Here is a 22,476-nt window from a genome sequence, read left to right as displayed (position 1 = left end):
ACTAGCTTTCATCTCTCACTATGTAAAGAGTATATCTTTGACCACCTTTATTTCTGGAAGATACACATTCCATAGTTTTAAGAAACACCTCCTGCAATATATGAGGGCTACTCTGAAAGTATGCCTCCTATTTTATTATGTTGGCCCACCATATCAGAGGCAGATGTTGGAGGTAAGGCAATAAAAGCTGAACCTTCCCACCAATATTCCATTACATTTTGTTGCAATGTGACAAACTGCAGCAGAAGGACAGTCTGAAAAAAGAAGCCTGACATGCAAGTACACACAAAGCACAGGTATGTAATTGAATTCCTCCATGTGGAAAAAAATGGCACCTATTGATATTCATCAATGCTTGCTGAATGTTCATGAGATCAAGCAGTGGATGCAAGACCTAGTGAGGCAATGGGTGCTACACATCAGCAGTCACCACAGCAAGTCACCTCTGTTGGTGTGGATTTTTGTGAGTACAGAATGCAGTCTTGTTCATTGCTGGCAAAAAAATGCAGAGCTAATGGCTATGCTGAAAAAACAATGTTTTCTAGCAGCGAATTTGCTGTATAAAGCAGTGTTACTGCGTTGTTTGTTATAGTTTCCCAAGAAATAAACAGGAGGCTTTACTTACTTATTCACATGCTACTGAGATGCTTTTAGAATAAACTGATTATTAATTTAAATGCACATATTAAAAAAATTTATAGATTCAACACTACAACTTTGATTTTGATATTTTTAATAATAGTAATGAGGCTTTCCTCTGATATTATGCATCTAGAAATCAAGATCACCCAGGAAAGCAAAATAACAGGAGCTTACCATAAGCAACACGTCTTAAAACTTCAGTTCTTTTTCCTTATTCTGTGTTTAGAATCATCACATAACTTGGCTTATAAGAGATGTACTTCTAAGTTGGCATTTTTTTCTTTTTAGCAAGTGAGCTAACGAAGAAAGACAACTTCTTTTACAAAGAAGAACAAATGTACACTGAGAAAATAGAGGAAAATTACAGATCTGTGCACAGTTTCTTAAGATGAAGCACTCACTGTTAATTCACTGCACATCAAGCAAAAATATACAAGAAAATTTTACTTTAATGCGTGCCTAAATTTGCTATATCTTAGTGGAGTTAATGCCCAGGCAGCCAAGCATATGACAGAAGGCATAAGGTCTGGCAAAGGTAAAGCTACCCTGCAGTTTGGTGCTTGTTCAAGAATTTTAGCATGGAAATTTCTTATACTAAGTGCAATTTAAATACACTGGAAAAGCAAGTCTCTCTCCTAATAACCCTACAATCAGCATTTCTGATATGGTGATTTAAATGGATAATGAAGACTTTCTAACAAGTAACATTCCGCATTTGCTCAATATAGCCCCTTCCTTCTCTGTTATCCTCTGAGTTTCCCCACCCAAAAGCACTAGTAGATGATCTTCAAAAGGATACTTTGTGAATAACTACAGAAATCATTAAACACCAAAGTTTCTACCATCCCTCAACTTCTGAGGTTCTCAAACTTCATTTTATTCGAAACTGGAAGCCCAACATCAAACATCAAACTCTGTAAAAAATGAAAAATTCCAAAATACTTTAATGTTATCAAACTTTTTAATTCAACAGAGGCAAAGTCCTTTTTTAGTATAAAACAAAGTGTTTCATCTTCATCTGTCTGACTCATAAGAAAACTTCTAATAGCGTAACAGAACAATAAAATCAAAATGCAGTATTTCAGTATTTCCAGATAACAGTATCAAAAAATTCTTATGAAAATTCTTATGAAACAGTCCATCTGTGAAAACATTTCCCAGCAGAAAACTGATTTACTACACAAAGCATCACAGAAAGCTCTTAATGGATAATTCCTCTAAATTAAGCAGATGCAGAAGGTTGAAATACAACTAGGATGGATGTTCATTATTTCTATGATTTTCTAACCTTTCCAACAAGGCCAGAGGACAATGCTTTATGATCAGCTATACTGAGCACTCAGGTAAAGTAAGTTGATAGTTTTAGACACAAGAGACAAGAAGAAAAGAGAATAAAGGTCAACACCAGCTTCCATCTTCTCTTAAGATATTACCTTGTCAATTATTAACCCTACTAGAATGAGTTATAATTGTTATTACAATATTAATAATAAGCTGCTTTCATTATAATCTAATTTGAATTCAAGGAAATTCTCATAATGCAACATAAACACTAACTACAGAGGTAATAATTCTGCTAAGCTCATATCATGCCTTGCTGTTGATAATTTGTCATCTCTCCTCCCACCGAGTAGTAAAGAAAATGTATGAGCCTTGAAAAGCTACCACTTTATGCAATTTCATATAGCAAATAGCATTTAGAAAATATATTTGTGTAATTACAACCTTTGTAACTACTATATGTGTTTCCAGAGAGTGAGTTATGCACAGTCAGAATGAAAACACTTGGGAACACTTCAGAATTTAGTTTCCAAAAGATGATCACTTGAAAAGTGGAGTAAGATTCAACTTAGTATTTCACTAGTTCCAACCCATGTTTTAAGCTTTACTTTCATGTATATCTTCCATTTTGGTACCGTACTATAGTATACAACAATTTCTACTTCCAATTGTGAAATCCAAAGGGATATCATAATATCAGTCTCTGTCTTAGTGGCAATGCAACTCCACTATAGCCAGTATAATTATCTAAATGTTACAAATCAATATAGTTTGAGGAAATAGCTAACAGAATTACTGAAGTATAACTCAACCTTCTTTCAGCTATGACAAATGCTGAGATCCACAGCAAACTAAGATTCTAAGTTTTATAAGAAAATTGAAGTCTACTTTTTAATTTTTTCTCCAGTGTGCATGCATGTAAAATTGTACTGAAGTCAACAATTTAGGGGTATTTAACTTAAAAAAAAAAAAAAAAAAAGAAAGAAAAAAAAAAGAAAAAAAAAAAAAGGAACTTAATTATACAATACCAGTTTTATCCCCAATTACACCTTTGATATGTCTGTAAAATCTGTAAGTGTCCTTATAGCAACTCATTTCTCCACAAACTGACCTTATTTTCATAGGCAGGTGAAGTAAATACACAAAGAGCTCCAATTCTTAGTCTTATTAAGACTTGTTGTTTGGAATGCCTTTCATGGAGCTTCCCGCCCTATGAGAATTAAGGCAACTGTGCTCTGAATTAGACATCATCACAAGCTGTTCTTTCTAAAGAGGAAGCATACAGGTTAATTTGGCATGATATACTTTGCTTTACAGAAGGCATTAGAAATATTATATTATCTTTCTTATAAATCCTTCATATCATTTGCATTGGTGTCTAAGCATATGATCATTTTTTGTTGGGGTTAATAACGTTATTGTGTTTTCTTTGGTTTTAATATATCACACTGTATTCTATGTCTTTTTAAAGAAAAGAGGTTTGAAGAGGCTTGTTAGACTTTCTTTTATATAGTTAATGGAAAGTATTTGTGAGAAGATTTGTCCATTTGCACTACAAAATTACTTTTGATCATTACAGCTGACCACCACTGCCTGCCAGAGAATCTTATAAGTCATTTTTTTTTTGAAGAAAAAAATTATCTACCCTTCTAGGGTTAACAAATTAGAAGTCAACATATATTCATATTATACAGCATTCATTTAAAGTTCTTCTCTACTGCTTGTAGCTGCTTCCTACAGCTAATTCTTCATTCTTCTCAGTACACAGTAACTATTTTACTAACCACAATAAGATTCTGCAAATGTCTTTGTAATGCAAGACAGCAGGCTTCCTAGGTAACCATGCCCTTGAGCTATATATCATCTCACACTAAACATTTTCTTGTGTCTTACTGCTTAACTATTTAACTCTTTTTTAAAATGTTTCTAGATTTTTATTTACTTATTTTAGGTAACATTTTGAGTATTAATATTTGACTCATGACTGGAAACAACACAGACATCACTGATGAAACAGTGGAACCAGAGATATTGTATTACCTAGTCTTCATTTTTCTAACTCATTTTTATATATGTTGATCTTAAGTACTGTCCTGATCTCCAAGATTTTGATTCTACTCTGCATGAAATCTACAGACATTGCACTGTTTTGCCAGTTTTTCATTTTCTTAAAATGGTGAAGGGGAATGTAGACTGTATACTTGAGCATAAGAAAGAGCTTAACTTCAGGCTTTATTTTTCTGTCAGTATTCTGCCATCAACATATATTACTACCAGATACAAATATCATGAAATAATTACAGCATCTCTATAACACTCTCACAAAGCACATAACTCTCTTTAATTCCCACCACATTTTCTTTCTGCTGCTCAAAGGGCTAAGATATACTCCATTTGATGTACTGCACAGAAACTGTTTTGCAAAATGAGCTTCTTTGTTTTGCAGCTATGTACAGTTATTAAAGGACAATTTGTGCCCTTTGATTCTAAGTTTGATACTCTTAATAAACACCCTCAGCTGGAAACTGCAGAGAAGTATCTTGCAGATTCTGGGAAAGTGCCTTCAGATACCCAAGGCAAAACTGCAGATTCTAACTGGTGCATTCACATTTTGCCAGATTCTAGACATAATTAGAGAAGTTTCTGGCACAGCCACAGAAGAAGTATCTCTTTGATACAAGCGCACACAGTGCAGCACTGGTTCAAAGTAGTTTGTGGATCCCCAGATCTGCGCTTCAGCAGGTGGCACCTCCACAGAACTGACAAGTCCTCAGCTCCCAGCAGCAGCAGAAAGAGCACGGACTGACCTGATGACAGGGCTGAGTGGAGTTCTTCTTGGATTTTTCTAGCCTTACTAGTTGCTGTCTCAGTTTTAATCAATTAATGTTTGCAGATGATTTACTGGTAAGTATAAAAGCAGACTTCTGATGATGCTGACACACATACTTAATACATCAATGCTTAGGCACATAGTGCAGTGCAGATCCTGAGTAACGAAAGACCTAGTTAAATCTGTGCTCAATCTTTTCTTCTGCAGAAGATATTTTAAAAATGTGTGTGCATACAAATCTTTCTAAAGAATCTGTTCCTTCTGTTAGCACAACAATTTTAATGTTTATTGCACAAGAAAAAAATAAGAAAAAATCACTAGTATTTTATTCAGTTTGAGAAAAAGTGGCAAAAGTAATATCCAATAAAAATACGTCATTTTAGATTCATCTAAAACTATCCATGCTCAGTGCAGTGGAAAGGCACAGAATTTATTTGGGATTTCTGTTTCTATTCTGTCCTTCCAAGTCAATACTCATTTCAGATGAAAATCATATTTTATCTTTAAATGATGTCAGCATGAAGAATGTTTTCACTTCCTAAAATAATAGAAAAGATAGTTCCAACATATTTCTAATATCGATCCAAATCTTTATTACTTCTGAGACACAGCGCTATAATCTAAATTTTATTTGCCAGATTTGTTGATTTGAGCATAGTTTCAGCTGACTGAGGACATCTCCTGCCAATATAAAAACTGATTTTTCCTTTTGCTACATGTTCTGCTTGCTTTTATGCTTGTTGCATAGCAGTAAAGCACAAAACAGGAATTCTCACTTGTGATCTGTGCATTTTCTATTTTTTTTTTTTTTCATTTTTCTTTTTTGGGGGGGTGGGAATGAAAGTATGTGGGATGAGTCCTAATTGGATAGTGTATGATAAAATAAACAAATAATTTTGCATTTAAGTTCAGTGATTCCATTAATAAATCCAAAATAACACTTCAGCTTAACAAATCTTCCACTTACCAGTATATACTGTCACCAACAGAAGATTGTAAATCATAATTCATGAAAAGATTATCACTGTTGAATCCCTCTTTCTAATTCTCACTTTTCAAACATTCATGAAATGGTTTCAAAAGTCAGACTTCAATAGACAGAATACCAGTGTAATGCACAGGATAGCCTAGAAAGGCATGTGAACAGTTTTACTTCTGGTCTCAAAGACAAAGTTTTTTGATATCTGAAGGGGCAGCGTACAGCACAAGGAAAAGGAAGGCAACCCTGGATATGGCTGGCTTTCTGGGCATTGAGGGCATATTGCTGGCTCCTGTACAGCTTCCCACCCACCAGTACTCTCAAGTCCTTTTCAGCAGAGCTGTGCTCTATTCCCCACCTTGCACTGATAGAAGGAGTTGCCACAACACAGGTGCAAGATCTTGCACTTGGATTTGCTGAACCTTATATGGTTCACCTGGGCCCACTGCTCAAGCTTGTCTAGGTCTCTCTGAATAGCCATCCCTCAGACATGCTGAACACACCACACAGCTTGTTGTTCTACCTAATATACAACTCCATATTAATACAGCTGCCTCTCTATAACGTTCTTCAGGTGCTTTATTAGTTTATTATTTCTATTATTTCTATTTTACATATCATAATTAAAATGTAGAAATAACAGTCTTAAAGGACAGTTATATCAAACTAAATTCAAAACCAGTTATGTCACTGGCTAGATTAAACACTGTACATAGTTTCCTATGTCCCTTGCAGGACAACCTAAACTATGATCAAAATAGGGATAATGACACTTGAGTTTTTTTGGTTGATTGGTTGTTTCTTTTAACACAGATAACTGCATTTTTAAGAGGCAAAGAAAAGGAAAGTGAGACAAGCAGCTCTCACCTTCTTTCAACAACTGTTGTACAAGAGTGATCTGCTATGATGAATTTTCAAGACACTTTCTGGAACAATAGCCTCAATTTCAGGTCCTTAAACGGTCTAGGATTTGGGGAAATAATCCCTGACAGAAGCTTTCATTTAAGCATGAGATAAAATCAAGATTAAACTCCTAAATCCAGCTCAAAGAATGTGATGGTCTTGGTAACACATCTGTATTTCTCATCTACTTCCAGCCCAGAGCACAGGCAGAGCAGGCTGGGTTCATCTGCAAATGTTGATCATTGTAAGTATGTTTTTATGACTTCTCAGTTTAGAACTCATGGTCATTTTTTAGATAATCTATCAGCAGTTTGAAAAAAAAAAAAATGTAGATAACATGCAATTGTATTTCTGTAACACATTATTTGACTGAAAGCACAAAAAGAGACAAGTAACTGCCTGCACCTTTCATTGAAACATAGTTCTGATCTGTTCTATTGAATAGAAGCCTTTACAAGTGTGAAAGGACTTGATAAAATTGTTTTAAAACATCTACAGTTCAGACAGTAGGAACACAAGAATACTACTAGCCCAGGAAACAACTGAATAGAGAACAGTGACTTTTTTTTTTTTTTTTCCACATAAGAGCACACAGACAAGGAGATCTCAAGATTACTGAATGCAGAAAAATCAGGAGAGGATAAATGGGTGGGAAGAAAAGCAGAAGGTAGAACTTATGTAAACAAACCATTAATGAGCAGGCTTGGCCCAGTGCCTTTTTTCTATTCATAAAATATTTCCTGCTGTAGAAAGAAGTTGGGTAACAACTGGATGTTTTACTGTAGAGTTACTTTCTTTACTATCTAAAAATATTTCCTCCTGTAACAAAATATATCTGGAGGTACTCTTGACAAAAACTATTGAGGTATATAGGCCTATACTAGAGCATTTCTATAGTTTATCGATATCACATTCAATTATAAGAGGTTTAATGCAAAAATACTGACATCAGACAAGCACATGGGGTGCCAACATCCATAAGATACTCATGTGCACAAGCTAATTTGGTATTTGGCTCTGCAGAGAAAGAAAAATGCAACCTAATGATCTAACACTTCCTACTACTACAAAGCTCATCTCAATATCTTCCACAAGCTCGCTACATATTCTGAACAAGAGTTAAAACGCTATGCAGTAGCTTTAAACAGCTAATATCCATGCAGTTTACTACAATTTAATGAATATATGGAATATCTGCATATACTGATGACTGAGCAAACAAGCGTATTCAAACACTTACAATGTCTTCTTGTGTTTATGTCTCAAAACTACACATATAGCTGTTATAGTACAAAGATTACAGACGTTATCTGCGGCAGGGAAAGTTGTGTATCACACTTCAGCTTTTAAAAACAGCTTTTTTATTTTCAAGCATTTAACACACTTCAGAAGGTGAATATTTCAGGAAGAGATCAGGTAGTTCAACTGTCTGCTACAAACACCTCATGAGTGTTGTTTTACATATGATATAGTAGATATAATAGAACAAAATTCTCAGCAACAACTGAAATCCTTCAGACATTATATTATTCTAACAGTGAGAAAACTCATCAAATACCCAGAAGTTCCATTTTCTGCTCCTTCACTCATGCACTATCAGATCTCATATAATGAAAACTACTATATTACAAAATGCATGTGTGGTGGAGGGAATATTAATACTTATTTTCTCTTCACCTTTATAAACATTTATTGAAATAAATATTCACATATAAATTCTCTATTATTTCCACTGGAGTTTGACTTCTCTACCTATGTTTTGACAATGTCTGTATCCTCCTTCAGGCCAATAATGGAGCACTTTGTAAAGAAAGGCTTTCCTGGAATCACAAGCTGCTGCTCTGTTACTCGTCTTCATACAGGTTTTGATTACCCATACAACAGACAACAGTGAGCCTATATTATTAACCACTTCTTCAGATGCTTCTTTAAGCCTAGAAGTGTTTTTTGTTTTTTTTTCATTTGGTTTTGTTTTTTTTTTTTTATAATTATTTTTTTAAGCTGATAATTTATGCACTATTTCTATGGGCAAATGCATACGACATACATACGAATAGTATATATGCTCGTATGTGGAAGTTGGGGGAGGTCATTCTTTGTGTAAGTACTAATCATTTTTGCTGCTACAAAAACAACATAACAAGACAGCTATTAATGGATGTTATTACACCAGAAAAATAATGGCAAGCCAGCTAAAATGAAATTGTGATAAATGAGAAATTCTGCTAGTTTCAGCTTGATGTGAAACAGTCTAAAGGCTACACTTTCAGCCCAATGTTTTCATCAATGTTACATGTCCAGCATCCAGCTGGACAACAAGAAATGGCAAAGTACACCAAAGTAGTTAGACCATAACGGTTTTCTCATATGCTGCTCAGAAGTACTCAGACTTCACAGGTACAATCCTTCCCCCCACCCCCACTCCATCCAAAAAAAAAATAATTTTTTAAAAAACATGCAAAATTTTACACACAAGAGGCTTAGAAGAAGATACAAGGACCAAGGGAAATATTTTCAAGACAAAACAACATGTTAGGTAAAGTTAGGAAAAAACATTGTATTTATTATCAGCAAGCCCCAGAGCTATTTATCTGGAAGCATACTCAGCTGTAAGGCTTCATGCAGCTCATGTGAAGGGGATCATCTAATTCCAACAGTGCACTTCTTACGGATGAACAACAAATAAAAAATGAATGTTTCCATTGATCTCAAATCTTTAAACAAGAGAACAATTATTAAGATCTTTTTCCTGTAAATGCATGACTTTTGGACCTGTTTATTTTGCAAATATCTGTGAAATTAAGCTTTTCATAATCTACTGACTCTAAGGGAATTGACACTTACAATGACTGTTTTACACACAGATTACTTTAAAAGACTTCTCAATGAGTTTTCAGTATATCTCAGTTTTTTAGAACAATTTTGCAAAATTACCTGAGACTTGCATTACTTTATTTTCTTCTTTCTTCTAATGCTTCCAATGGTAATCAGCACTGAATTGAAAGTTAAACGAGTACTTTTTTTTTTTTTTTACTTCTTCTTGTTCTTGGTTAGGAGGAAGCAATAAAAAATCAGAATTTGTTGTTCTGTTTAATAGATGAAAATATTTACACATTTTGAAAAGATTTTAATTCTGACAGAGATTAGGAAAAGCCTGATATTAATACATGCCTTTCTTAAAATGAAAACAGAAAGCAAAACCATCACTGAATATCAAGGTTATTTGAAAGAGTGAAAGAGTTTTTGACTTTCATTTACTTCTCATTCTAATGGAATACAAGCTGAATGTTCTCGGGTAGTCACAGCCCATCCCAGCATCTCACACAGACATTCTGTTGCCCCACAGCTACAGCACTGATTGATAAAACCCAAAAGTCTTAAGCAGTTTAAGATAACATGTCAATGGCCATACTTCCAATATGCATGACGTGGCCAAGACATGCAAACAAACAAACAGGAATTGCGAGGTGATTGTATGCAAACAGCACTCAAATATCTACTTCTGTTTTGTCAAGTGGTAAAGCACACAAAGCATCACTGATTAATCAGTTCATTATCTCAGTATTTTTAAATGACTGCATGTCCAATCTTACTCTACAACTTTAGTAAGCTCTTCTACTAATGGCTCAAAAAATCATTAGCACGTTATCAATAAATAAGATAACAAGCCTTCTACTGAAAAATATCAACTCCCAAAAGACCATGAATATATGAATGCAAATCAGTCACCTTTTTACAAAATAATGAATACAACACAAAGGAGTGATTGGTATTTTAAATTCAAAATGACTACTCATTGGGGGATAGAGCATTATTAACTTTTATTCTCAAAAGTTCTGGTTTGAAAACTGAAACTGTAAAGATGGCAAGTTCCCGTCTTTCTGAAATAGCATAAAAGAGGGAATAAGCCAACTTCTGTCATTTCTGTACTGACAAAGATCTTTTTATTTCATCAAACCTTTTACTAAGATTGAACCCAATCAAGCCTGCCAGCTTGCAGCTTTAACACTGAAGGCTCTGTTTGCAAATAACAAGAGGTTGATCTGGCACAGTGTACCCAGCAATTACTATTGAATTATACGTGAATGCAGGAAAAGAGGGAAGGTGGGAGGGGACTTGAAGGAATTAAAGAAAGCAGGATCTTCTTACCAACCTAGCAATGGAGATATACTGAAGGGGAAAAAAGTACATAAAAATCAAGGGCTTAGGATAAGGGAATCCTAAATTCTCCTGCATAGTTAATTTATTCTGGAAAAGATACCAAACATGAAAATCCAAAACTCCTTGCATTTACCTATAACGCACTATTATATTGCTTCAAAGGTACCAGATGACTGAAGTATTATGCTTCTCTGGGGTTTTCTTTTCTGTCAATCCAAGTGGTAGAGCTTTCTCTTGTATCTTTTCAGTAGGTAATTTTCAGTACTGAATTGGATAAACCTATCAGCTCATTTCATTTGCAGCAGTGAACATTCATCAGATGCTAACAACTCATTACTCAGTTGGGCAAGATCAAAACTAATGACAGATGAGACACACTCTTGTCATTAGTCCCCTGAGTCATCTAGTTTCCTCTATACCGCTATTTTTTGCCTCTGTATAACAAGCAATACTATTGTTGTAGCCAGCTCCCATGATTCAATCATATCTGGGGCTCACCCATCGATGATTTGTGGGTGAGATGAGATACCATGACACTGCCTTCTTCTGAAGTATCTCTCACTACCTCTGACCAGACTACAGGACTGCCAGTTTGCTTGGGTTGGGTGTTTGAAGGTTAAAAATATAGATTCCTTATTTTCATTAAGCATACTATAAACTCTAAAATAAAGATTGAAAAATTATGATTATGGGAACACATTCACAAATCAAAATGCAGCATCTCATTATCTTAACAATTTCCCCAGAAGAAAAAAAGTATTTTCTGAGTTTAGGAAAACTGATTGATTAAAATGTCATATGATGGCAAAAAGCTTTCTAAAAATGGGAAAATGCAGTGCATGTATGGAATAGGCACAATGTCATCCTCACATCTAGGAATGAGAAAAAAGCTAAAGAGTTTATATGGATTATATTTTCTGGGAAAAGATAAATGAGTCTTTTCACCTTCTCTGTGACTCAGGAGACTTTCTAAACCATCTTTCTACTGACCTTTGCCTATCATTGCTGGTTCAAGCTGTGATTCCTTTCTAAAAGTACTGAGCCACACAACAGAAACAGCAAGGAACAACTTGTATGAAAACTCTCTCCTTAGATACCTTTTATTCTGCCTCTGCATGTACACTTTAATTGAACTAACATTTCTCATACATCACCCCATTCCTCCAAAAAAACACTAAACAACATCCCTTACATACATTTACACACCATTCTCCATAGATTTTGTTCAGTTTTTTGTGCCATCATGTTCATGAGCAAGCATATCCAAGTACTACATAATTTAAAATCCAATAAAGCATCACTCTGGTAATCTGTAACAATCATGACATCTCTGCATCACTATATCTGTCTTTAAAAATATCCACATTCTGATTAGTTTATGAAGCTTTCAGTACTAGTATTGACCACCTGCCTTGCTACGATCCCTAAAACAAACCCTTGAGTATTTCAAAGCATAATCCACAAAATCTGAATGCTTCTTTCTGCTGGAAAGTGAACATCAAAACTTTGGCATTTACTTGCTATCTTTCCTTAGTAAAAATAAAGATGATATTTTAGAGCTCCTCCTAATCCTTATGATTCATATGTCAGACTCCCTACATTCATCATCATTTCAAGCAAGTTTTTTATCCATTTCCAGGCCTAATGGTGAACCATGTCCCCCTGGCAAATTGCCTTCTTTTTATTCCTGATGCTCTAATCACTGTTAGTAAAGAACGCACATGACAATCTTCATGCAATTATTATTGTTGACTGGCAAGATGTCTATATAAACATCTTCTCTCCTCCAAAGCATTTTAAAACCATGGTGACAATAACAACAAGCTCTTCCTTTGTTCATCAAAATGAAAAAATAATCATATGGAAGGAGCAAATTCTCCTGCCTTTTTTTTTTTTTTAAGTTTCAAATCAAAGCCATAATACGTATCCGATAAATGACATAATTATTATTTCATCTTTATACTACAAGTTGTAGGTCTTGCATTATTTTAAGTTTAGTCAGCTATCAACTACTGTTTCAAATATGTGCTTCCTGAAAACTATGCCTATAACTGTGGTCATCAGAATTAATGGTACAAAATTTTGTAATGGTAAAAATTACTTTGATCCCAAGACAAGGATAACTAGAATCTTACCACTGAATGGTATACCATCAAATTCCCCAGGAAACAACACTGGTGTTAATTCAAGCTCAGTTTTAAATGCCCAAATTTGTAACAGCATGCTCAAAGCTACTGAGAAAACTGATTCAGTCTCTCCCTAAAGAAACTTCTAGCTTACGTGAACTGAACCAGAGATACTTTAGACTCTCTTATATGCTCCTAAAATAACACAATTTAAAAACAAACAAATGCCACTCATTTGTACAGCTCACCAGTTTTAAGTTGGAGCAGTACAGTAGAAAATATGTTACATGATAAACAAACTCCATACAAACATCTAGTTTACATTACCAGCGCAATAAAAAGAAAATAGCTACTTTCAAATTATACTTACTGGTATACATCTCATGTGTAAAATACTCTCTTTTAATTTATCCATTAGCCCTGCTGAAAATGCAGCCTGTCTCTACAGAAATGTACATGTAGGGTTTATTCATTGAATTCAGATTTAGCTGTCTGTTTTTCCTAAGTCTTCTATTCACATATTCTCTCTTTAGATCTTATCATGGTCTCTGCACATTTTGATACAGACTCAAGGTGATCAAGAAACCTAACATAATAAAAAAAGCAGTAAAATGATCCAGACAGTACAAATAACACATATAGAAGTCTGGGAGAACATTCCATGGAGAAATAATATCCAGTTGAAAGCCTGCTTCTGTTTTTTCAGAAACACTTACTATGGATCATGCAATTAGAAGATGAACATGAAACGCCTCCTCCCTGGAAGCATTCAAGGCAAGGCTGTTTGGGACTTTGAGCAACCTGGTTTAGAGGTAGGTGTCCCCGCCTATAGGAGGGGAACTGGGACTACATGATCTTAAAGGTCTCTTTCAATCAAAACCATGATTCATACCAATCCAAACCAAGATGCCCAAAGACAAACTCCACGGCTGTTATGAATTATGAAGATAATAACATGAATGGTCATAAGCAGACTATTTCTTCTTCATAAAAATAAAGACCCAGAAGCTAGTATTTGAAAAATGATATCTTCCACCATAGTATGGCAATATGCTCAAGCAGTCACAGAATCTCAGAATATCCTGAGTTGGAAGGGATCTACAAGAATCATCAAGTCCAACTCCTGGCTCCACACAGAGCTACCCAAAATTCAAACTGTATTTCTGAGTGTTGTTCAAACACTTCTCAAACTCCAGCAGGCTTGGAGCCAAGACCATTGCCCTGGGGAGACTGTTCCAATGCCCAGCCACTCTCTGGTGAAGAGCATTTTCCTGATGCCCTGATGCAGCTCCATCCCATTTCCTCAGGCCCTGTTGCCATCACCAGGGCGCAGAGCTCAATTTTGCCCCTCTTCTCCCTGTGAAGAGCCACAGAAACCTTGAGGTCTCACTTCAGCCACCTTTGCTCTGGACTGAACAAACCAAGCCACTCCTCATGCACCTTACCCTATAGAGCCTTCATCATCTTTATAGTCCTCCTTTAAATGTTTTCTACTGGATTTTCCATTTTTTTAGCAATTTTTAAAGAATTTCCATTAGCAATGACCAGTGTGGTACTAACAATACAACATGTCTGTTTTTAACCAGTGATGTTTGAGGATGCAACAGCCCATTAGTCTGTTTTCTACAAAGCTCTCCACGCCTATTCATCTGTTTGTATCTACTCTGAGCCTAGCTGCAAATAACATTGTGGTGAATCAGCTTGATGTAAACTATCATTACAAAGACCATCTGCTGCAGCACATTGTAAGTCCTTTCTGTTCAAAGACCTCATAAGCACTCGCTGAATGAGGTCAAAGATTCAGTAAGGGCTAACGTCTATTGTAAAAATATTATTGGCCAAAATCACACCCAGCATACCATATCCTGTTACAATGGCCCCAGAAGGCAGTTAGCATCAGGAATAATCAGTAAAGCACTATCCTGATTAAGCAATTTATAGCTGGGTAGTCAGTGGAATATATGCTCTATGAATGGCACAAACATTGGTATAAAAAAATTGAATGCAGTGAAACCATTAGCTCATTGCATCTAAGAAAAAACACTGCAGCATAATTCTGAGGTTTGATGTATTTGTTGCTTGCCATGACAAATTAAAATGCACCACAGATATCTACTGATTAGTACAACAGGTTGTAGGTCTGCCAGAAATACAAATAGAAGTCAGTAGTCAGCTCACCATACTGCACTCCCAATGATTCTTTTATGCAAAGTGCCACTTGGAATTAGTCAAGGATGCATTTTTTCCTCTTCAGTATTTGTTCATTAATATGTATAATAAGCCCTGTCATTTCTGTTACGAACTTTGCAATATACTAAGTTGTTCACCATAGTTATTTGAATAATATGAGGTGTAATTTTATCGTATAAAAGAATTCAAATGAGTATCATTAACATCACTGATGCTAAACAGCTGTGAAGAATTTCTGCAAACCAAGGGATGGAGTATAAGGAACAGGACATGCCTTTTTTTACCTCCTTGTTTTCATTGTTTTGCATATTGGCACATTGGAGTTCCGTCAAGACATTTTTTTCATAATTAATTTCACTTCCTAGATGTAGGTGACTAAAATGCTGTTATCTAAATTAGTCTGCAATTCACTAGCTCTAGTAAGTTTACATCACAGATAAATTTGCTGTTTACTCAGTCTTGCACACTCCCAAATAAGTGTGTAAGCCCCTGATACATGTTATGTAGTATTAGTATTATAGTATTTTGACACATGTATGGGTTTGTATTCTTTTTCATCAAATAGCTTGCAAACTCAATCTAAGCGTATTCTAATCCGCTAAACTCAACTGAATTATTTCTTCTTGAATGATTTCAAGAAAGAAATCAAATGAAAATAGTGTTTGAATTCAATCAGCTTATACATACCTGGGAACATATTCAATGGACTTCAACATTAAGCAATACATCAGCCCTCCATGAAAACATGAAATATAAAGAATATGTTTTTTCAAAATTTCACAAGGTGAAATAATCTTTAGCATACCATTATTTTTCCTTTTGTGGTCTCTGTGGTGGCTTTGTGGGCACCAGCAGCCAAAGCTCATTAAAGCAGAGTCTAAGCATTGTATGAAATGTCAACAATTCAGCATCATTTACAGAGTGATTATTATCTATGATTATTATCTTCTTCTGCTGATGCTGTGATAATTCTTATATTCATATGCTGCCCTATATCTTAAACTCTTAATACTTGCTACATAAACATCTTAAAAATCAGATCTGAAATGCAAAAAAACAATGCAATAAAAATAAATTGATTTTTTGCAGTAAATTAAGTACTGCCTTCAGAAAATCTACTGGACAAAAACATATATGTGAAAACATATTCCAGTGTGCAAGAAACATATCAACAATTTTTATTGGCAAAGTATGGAAAAGATAGTTGATGTCTCCTCAGACCAGTTAACTGTGTATTCCCTGTAACGCTAAGGTAAATGTTTGCCATTTGAACATCCTCTTACACAAGGTAAAATGGGAATCTTAAATAATATCAGATCACACTGACTCTTACCAGAAAAGACACTGGGGATCTTGGAAAGAAAACTTTTGACTGTACGAATGGGAATTCCATTTTTCTCATCTTGCATGCGAGCTATGACGTCTTCCATCTGAACACAGATAAAAAAATAAAAAATAAAAGAAAGAATGAATAAAGAAAGTCAGAATTATTCCTATAAAATTTTCTACAATACAACTTAGGCCAATCTTGTAGAATGCAAGGCCTGTTCTTTCTTCTTTTTTCCATTTATGATTTTCATTATTTTTTTTTTTTAATTTTTTTTTTTTAACAAGATAAAGTATTGACACTACTTTACCATAGTCAAGAATAACTTAATGTATGGGGTCAAAGTCTTTAGAGAAGGAAATATCAATGCAGGAAAGGTATAAAGTAGATAACATAGTTAAATACTACTGTTGGGTGCAAAATTTAACGTTTGGTTGTATTACTGGTATTGCATCGAATACAAAAGTATAATACATTCATTCAGCTTTCAGTGGTGCTGACACAGTTATCAAAGGCTGTTCAAAACAAAAAATACAGCTTTTCAGTTCAAAGCAAAAAATCCCTCTTTTTTTTTGAGAAGTGGAAAAAACTATGACATAATGCAATTTTGCAACCCTGGGAACAGCAGGGCCAGAAACAGAATTTTTTAAATTGCTAATGGAGTGGATATAAAAACACTGAAAATGATTTTATTTTTCTCATATTTTCCACATTAGCCAATTTTTTTTTTCAACTCAATTATACAGGATAATGTGGTCCATATATTTTATAATTCGAGCTTAACACAAAAGCTTCACATTCATGTAAACTACAAACACTTTTGTTGGAAAATACAAAGACTGTTTAGACAGAATCATTGGCTGACAATGACATTTTTTATTTTTTGCAAAATTCATAGATTAATATCTTAAATGCATATTAAATAACTTCCATATTTCTTCCTTTTCTTTCTTCAAATGCCTTCTCAAAATATAAAATAATATTCTGGTGGAATAACTTTCAACTATCTTCTTTCCTTAAGTTACCAATGAAAACCAAATCTGACTGAACATTTCATATTACTAGTCAAATCCTATAAAAACTGTGCTATCTCATCTATGATCCCCATTAAGTTCCAGGGGGAGGGGGAGGGGGAGCGAAGGGGGTAGTTTTAAAAGTTTGTGACTGGGTGATGTGGAAAAAAAGAGAAAAACAAATTATTCTAGCCAACTTTTTTCTGCAGAAGTCTGATGACTGCAATCAGAAAACAACAAATCAGCATTATTAGCAGCTGTGAATAAATTCCCACAATGAAGGCATTGTACAATTGCAGGAAAGGGAGAGGGAGCTGGGATCACATGCATGGTATATGCAGGGAAAAAAAAAATAAAAAAAAAAATAAATCCATGCCAAAAGTGAAAACGAAATCAAACACTTCCATTGCTTATGGGAAACTCATTTACATGGCGTCTAGAAATTCAAATGCTCTCTCTAGTAACAGATAATGTATTAACAATCCAAGGAATACAAATCCAGGGGTGTGGTCCAAAAAAAAATTACAGAGAAAAAGCAGACATTGTCAGTATTGCATGGAGCAAGACGTAGAATGCTGAGATTACTGTTCTCATTTAAAGAATATACAAATACAACTCCAAATAAAGGCAACAGTGTTTTTTGTCTGTGTCAATTTATAATGTTCATTTAGCATGAAATTTAATTACTTAAGTAAAAAAAGCTACTAATAATGTTCCAAATAAACAGTCAAGTAGACAAGCTGTTGCCTACAAAATGGAATCTGTCCCTACATTTATTGTCCATACAAATAAGTGAAAGTTTCTTTCACTCCCAAATTCAGATGGGAAATCATTTTTATGAGCTCCTAAATGTGAAGGAAGTCTCTCAAATTCGAGTATCTTTGCACTTAGAGATATACAGGTTTTCTGCAGAAATCAACATAAGAAAATTTGATTATAGATTCTGCACATGTATTGTAAGCAACGTAAAGCAACACGATAAAGATACATATACACTGCAATAAGTGGGACTCAATCCTGAAATATGATATTCCAGGAAAAGATATGCAGATATTTCTTTCTTTGGAATGCACAAAAGTGCAAACAATGACTAGCATTATTCATGCTGTTGGTAGTCAGTCTTTTGAGTGTATATGGAATAAATTGTTAACTGACATTAACATATGCTTCCCTAAACGTGCGTCATGGACAGGTTTTAAACTAAGCAGCATAGAACATAATTAGGACAGTGAGATCTTGGACAGCTGAACTGAAAAATTACATACCTCCTGCAGGTATAGCTCAAAATATTGTTCTGTGCCAACTGTGAACACCCTTTACACAAAAGTCAGCTCACACGCCAGACGCCACTGTTGTGAGCAGCTTGGTTAGTTCAGCATAAAAAGATTACTGCATAATAACTGGAAATGATCTGACACTCTGATACAAGTTCAAACAAAACACACACTTTACTCGTTATAACTAACCTGATAGTCTTTTCCATCAGTCAGACTCCTAAGTTCTTACTTGTCTTGTCCCTTTTGAACTAAAAGACTAAAAGGTCATTTGTGTTTTACGGTCAACTTAAACCTCAAAGTGTGAATTCTTTAAAAGAGGAAAGCTTCAACTAAATATTCAAAATCATCTAATCCAGGCTACAAAGGTGCACAGTTTAACTCCAGGTACCTGTAGTCTGCAGTTTTGGCTGTTTTGAATGCAGCAAACGTATAATCTCTTCCACAGAAAACATGTCCTCATTTAATTATATTCAGGAAGCAGCACTCAAGGCTGCCATTCATCAACCATGATTTAAGACAATGAGAAGGGCAAAATGTTTTAATTAGAGTGATAAACAAAAATGTTCGTCTAAATTTGCTTAAGAATTCTTATCTGAGAAATACAAGCTGATGCCTGATGCAGAAATTCTCCTTTTTTTTTTTTTGTTCTTTTTTTTTTTTTTCTTCTTGCATCTGAGTCACCAGACCTGATGCTCATAAGGGAAACATAGCTCCTTCATTTCCATTCACAATTAGGTTTTCCCAGTCTTTTATCTCCTGCTTACTTTGCTAAACCTGACCAGCTTTAACCATGCAATGGGATTAACTTTTTTAGCCCTAAGCCTTCTTGGAGAACTCAAAGGAAACAAATGCACAAACAACTGCCTCATGATCATTTTTAAAACAAAGCTTAACTTACATGAGAAAAAATAAGTTATATAAGCATGCTTCATAGCACTTCTCAGACACAGTTACAGAATTAACAGGGAAAGTATAGAAAGAGGTATCCAATGCAGCAAGGATTCTGCAGGTACTTTTCTGAGTAATTCCAAACATCAAAGACTGTGTCATTAATTTACTACTGAGTCAGTTCTAACTCTGGCAAAACTCATTAAATTTCTGATGCCTAAGGCAACTCAGACCAAACTTAAAACACAATATTATTGTTTTAAACTTCACACAACTCCTTGTGAAGATAATCTGTAATCTTGGTCCTGATATAGAGGGGTACTCTCAAATTTATTTCAAAGACAAACTCTACAACAACACTTACAATGCATCTTGTGAGAAGAAAAAATATGATTGTGAGAGCTAGGAATGGAGAAGTGCATGGCCTGCCACACAGGCAGGAACCACTGACAACTGACAAGCCCACAGGCAGTGGTATCTGAGCCCAGCAGTTATCAAGACAGAAGCAAAGGTGAAAGTTTTCAGTTGAGTGTAATTCTAAAAGTTTGAGGAAGAACTGTGATAATTTGGCTGATTTTCTTTCTTGATGGTCATTATAGCTTTCTGCCACAAGAAAGCTTCTGTCTTCAATCAGTTTCTTCCCCAAAGGTATCTCCATGATGAATAGTGGAAGGCTTGACAACAAACACATCCTCATATCTGTTATGGACTTACAGCTGAGATAAGTGAACCCAGCTCCTAGAAGCAGAATTTTTATAGCTTCTTAAATTTTGAAGACAAGTGGTTTGGGATAACCCAGATCATTACATTTCTAAATCTAAATATGAATTCCATTACTAAACATACAAATCTTGCAAAAATTAATCTCTGCTCATAATTTGGCATTGGTGCTTCATAAGAAGCATTTTTCATGTGAATAAGTAGTTAGCAGTATATTGACAATGAATTATCTACATTTGCTCTTGCTTTCAACAGTAATTTTCATTTGAAACTCCATTTTACTACACGTGCTCCCTCATGCACTCTCTACTAGAGATTTTCTGTTGAAATGCCCATCAGCTAAAAAGCCTACAATTACAGGGTAAAGAGAATTTGGAAGAAAGCCTTTTTCAGTGCTTCACTGAGGTAAAAATCTGTATGTTTAGATGAACAGCTGAACTACCCCATCAAACCCACTCTAGCTGCTTCAGTCTTTCTTCCCATGTGAGCTGCTCTTTGCATGGACTACACATGTCAACAATCACTGTAATATCCTTCTTTAATTAAATCATCACAGTGCCATCTGAGAGCCGCCCAACTCAGTGAACCAGGGGTCTTTTTCAGCTAGTCAAGCTGCATCACAGGGAAGTAAAGAGCACAAAATGCAGCAACTACAACTCCCTGGAGGCTGCACCAGCAAGCACAGATACAGGCAAGCTGATCATAAGATAAAAAACATCAGTTATCCACCAAACTAAAGCAAATCACCTCAGGTCAGGAGAGTTGACAACTGTTTTTGTAAATCATATAGAAATGAAACAGTATGACATCTGTATACCCAAGAATTTTAGAATTTTTCCTTTCACAAAGCATTGGATTATTTCAACTCTTTCTTTCACTTAGGCTGAAATCAAAGTTTAAACCCTTCACAAGCCTATAACATTACATTTGTCTAAACTATAAAACTGAAAGTTGGCTTCAGATATCTAAGATTAACCACACCAGTAGTGCAAAGGAGTAGGGATCTGCCCTAAGAATATCAAATTTGAGAATAATTTATTCAATTAAAAAAAAAAAAAAAAAAAAAAAAGGACTTTTTAGATTGCTTCTATCCTCTTCAAAACCTCTATTCTTGCAAAAATTATTTGACACCATAAAATCAAATGGAGAATAAGAATTTATCAGGTTAGAAAAGACCTTAAGGATAATCAAGTTCAACCACAACCCAACCATACTACCCTACCTCTAACAAACCTCAGCCAAATAATGTCCCTGAACACCACATCCAAATGTTTTTTAAACACATCCAGGGAAGGTGACTCAACCACCTTCCCGGGGAGCGTATGTGTAACACAGACATCTCATGGTCCTGCCTATCTTCAGAACGAAGTCACCAGAGTGAGGAAATAATAGTTCATACTCTCCCTTCAAACGGACTGCTTGTGGAAGAAGTTCTGGCTCCATAAATAGAGAACATGGTATTGAGGCATTACCTATGTTCAGTATTAATGATTGCATTTGCAATTATCAGTTTGTGAATATCTAATTAAGACTCAAATTTATTTGTCCTATTTATTTATACTGTTTCAGATAGAGAATATGCAAACCATTCCAGACTGGCTGCAATGAGTTGTACAACATATGCTAGAGGCATACGCTTACATTAAATGAGTGCAAGGCAAGCCTTTGTGTTTGTTAGGAATAATCTGAATTTGCTTGAAAATCAATACTAGTTCTGTGCAATTATTATTGAGACCAGAATTACCGGGGCAAGTTAGAGTCTTAAGGACAATTAATGAACATCTAAGAACAGAGATATCCACCTTTCAGCACAGTTGAGCTATATGATATTTAAGACAAGGAAAATCATTCCATTCTTAAATATGTAATCTCAAAGAAGAAAAAAACACAGTCTTCATATAAAGCATATTGAAATCACATAGAATATTCAGTCAGTTAAGTTACTGGCAGCTCAAATGTAATAACTATCAGACTGCAAAGAATCTTCCACAAGGTTATTTTACATGCTATTTAAGAGAAAGTATTTTTGAGTACGTAATAAAGTGCCAACATTTAAAATGCTGGGAAAAATTACAGGAAATGGTCTACTGAGACATTATTTAGTTTAATTCTGTTTTGTACTTTTTAGAGAAAGCATAA

At 34.9% G+C, this 22,476-nt stretch overlaps 1 protein-coding gene across 23 annotated transcripts in view; it reads right to left on the bottom strand.

Annotated features, from left to right (window-relative positions):
* Positions 1 to 22,476, bottom strand: part of RGS7 (regulator of G protein signaling 7) — a 211,448-nt gene that overhangs the window by 106,895 nt on the left and 82,077 nt on the right. For 19 of the 23 annotated variants that reach the window (XM_015857784.3, XM_085541275.1, XM_085541284.1 and 16 more), the window contains one exon: positions 16,446 to 16,542. The exons of the other annotated variants lie outside the window; for them this stretch is intronic. In XM_015857784.3, the coding sequence (XP_015713270.1) occupies positions 16,446 to 16,542 (97 nt within the window). The remainder of the gene's footprint in view (positions 1 to 16,445; positions 16,543 to 22,476) is intronic. 23 annotated transcript variants of the gene reach the window in all.

Source organism: Coturnix japonica, chromosome 3 (genome assembly GCF_054131305.1).
Source record: "Coturnix japonica strain WE chromosome 3, WE-NBRP24, whole genome shotgun sequence".
NCBI lineage: Eukaryota > Metazoa > Chordata > Aves > Galliformes > Phasianidae > Coturnix > Coturnix japonica.
This window is presented reverse-complemented; position numbering and strand designations above follow the sequence as displayed.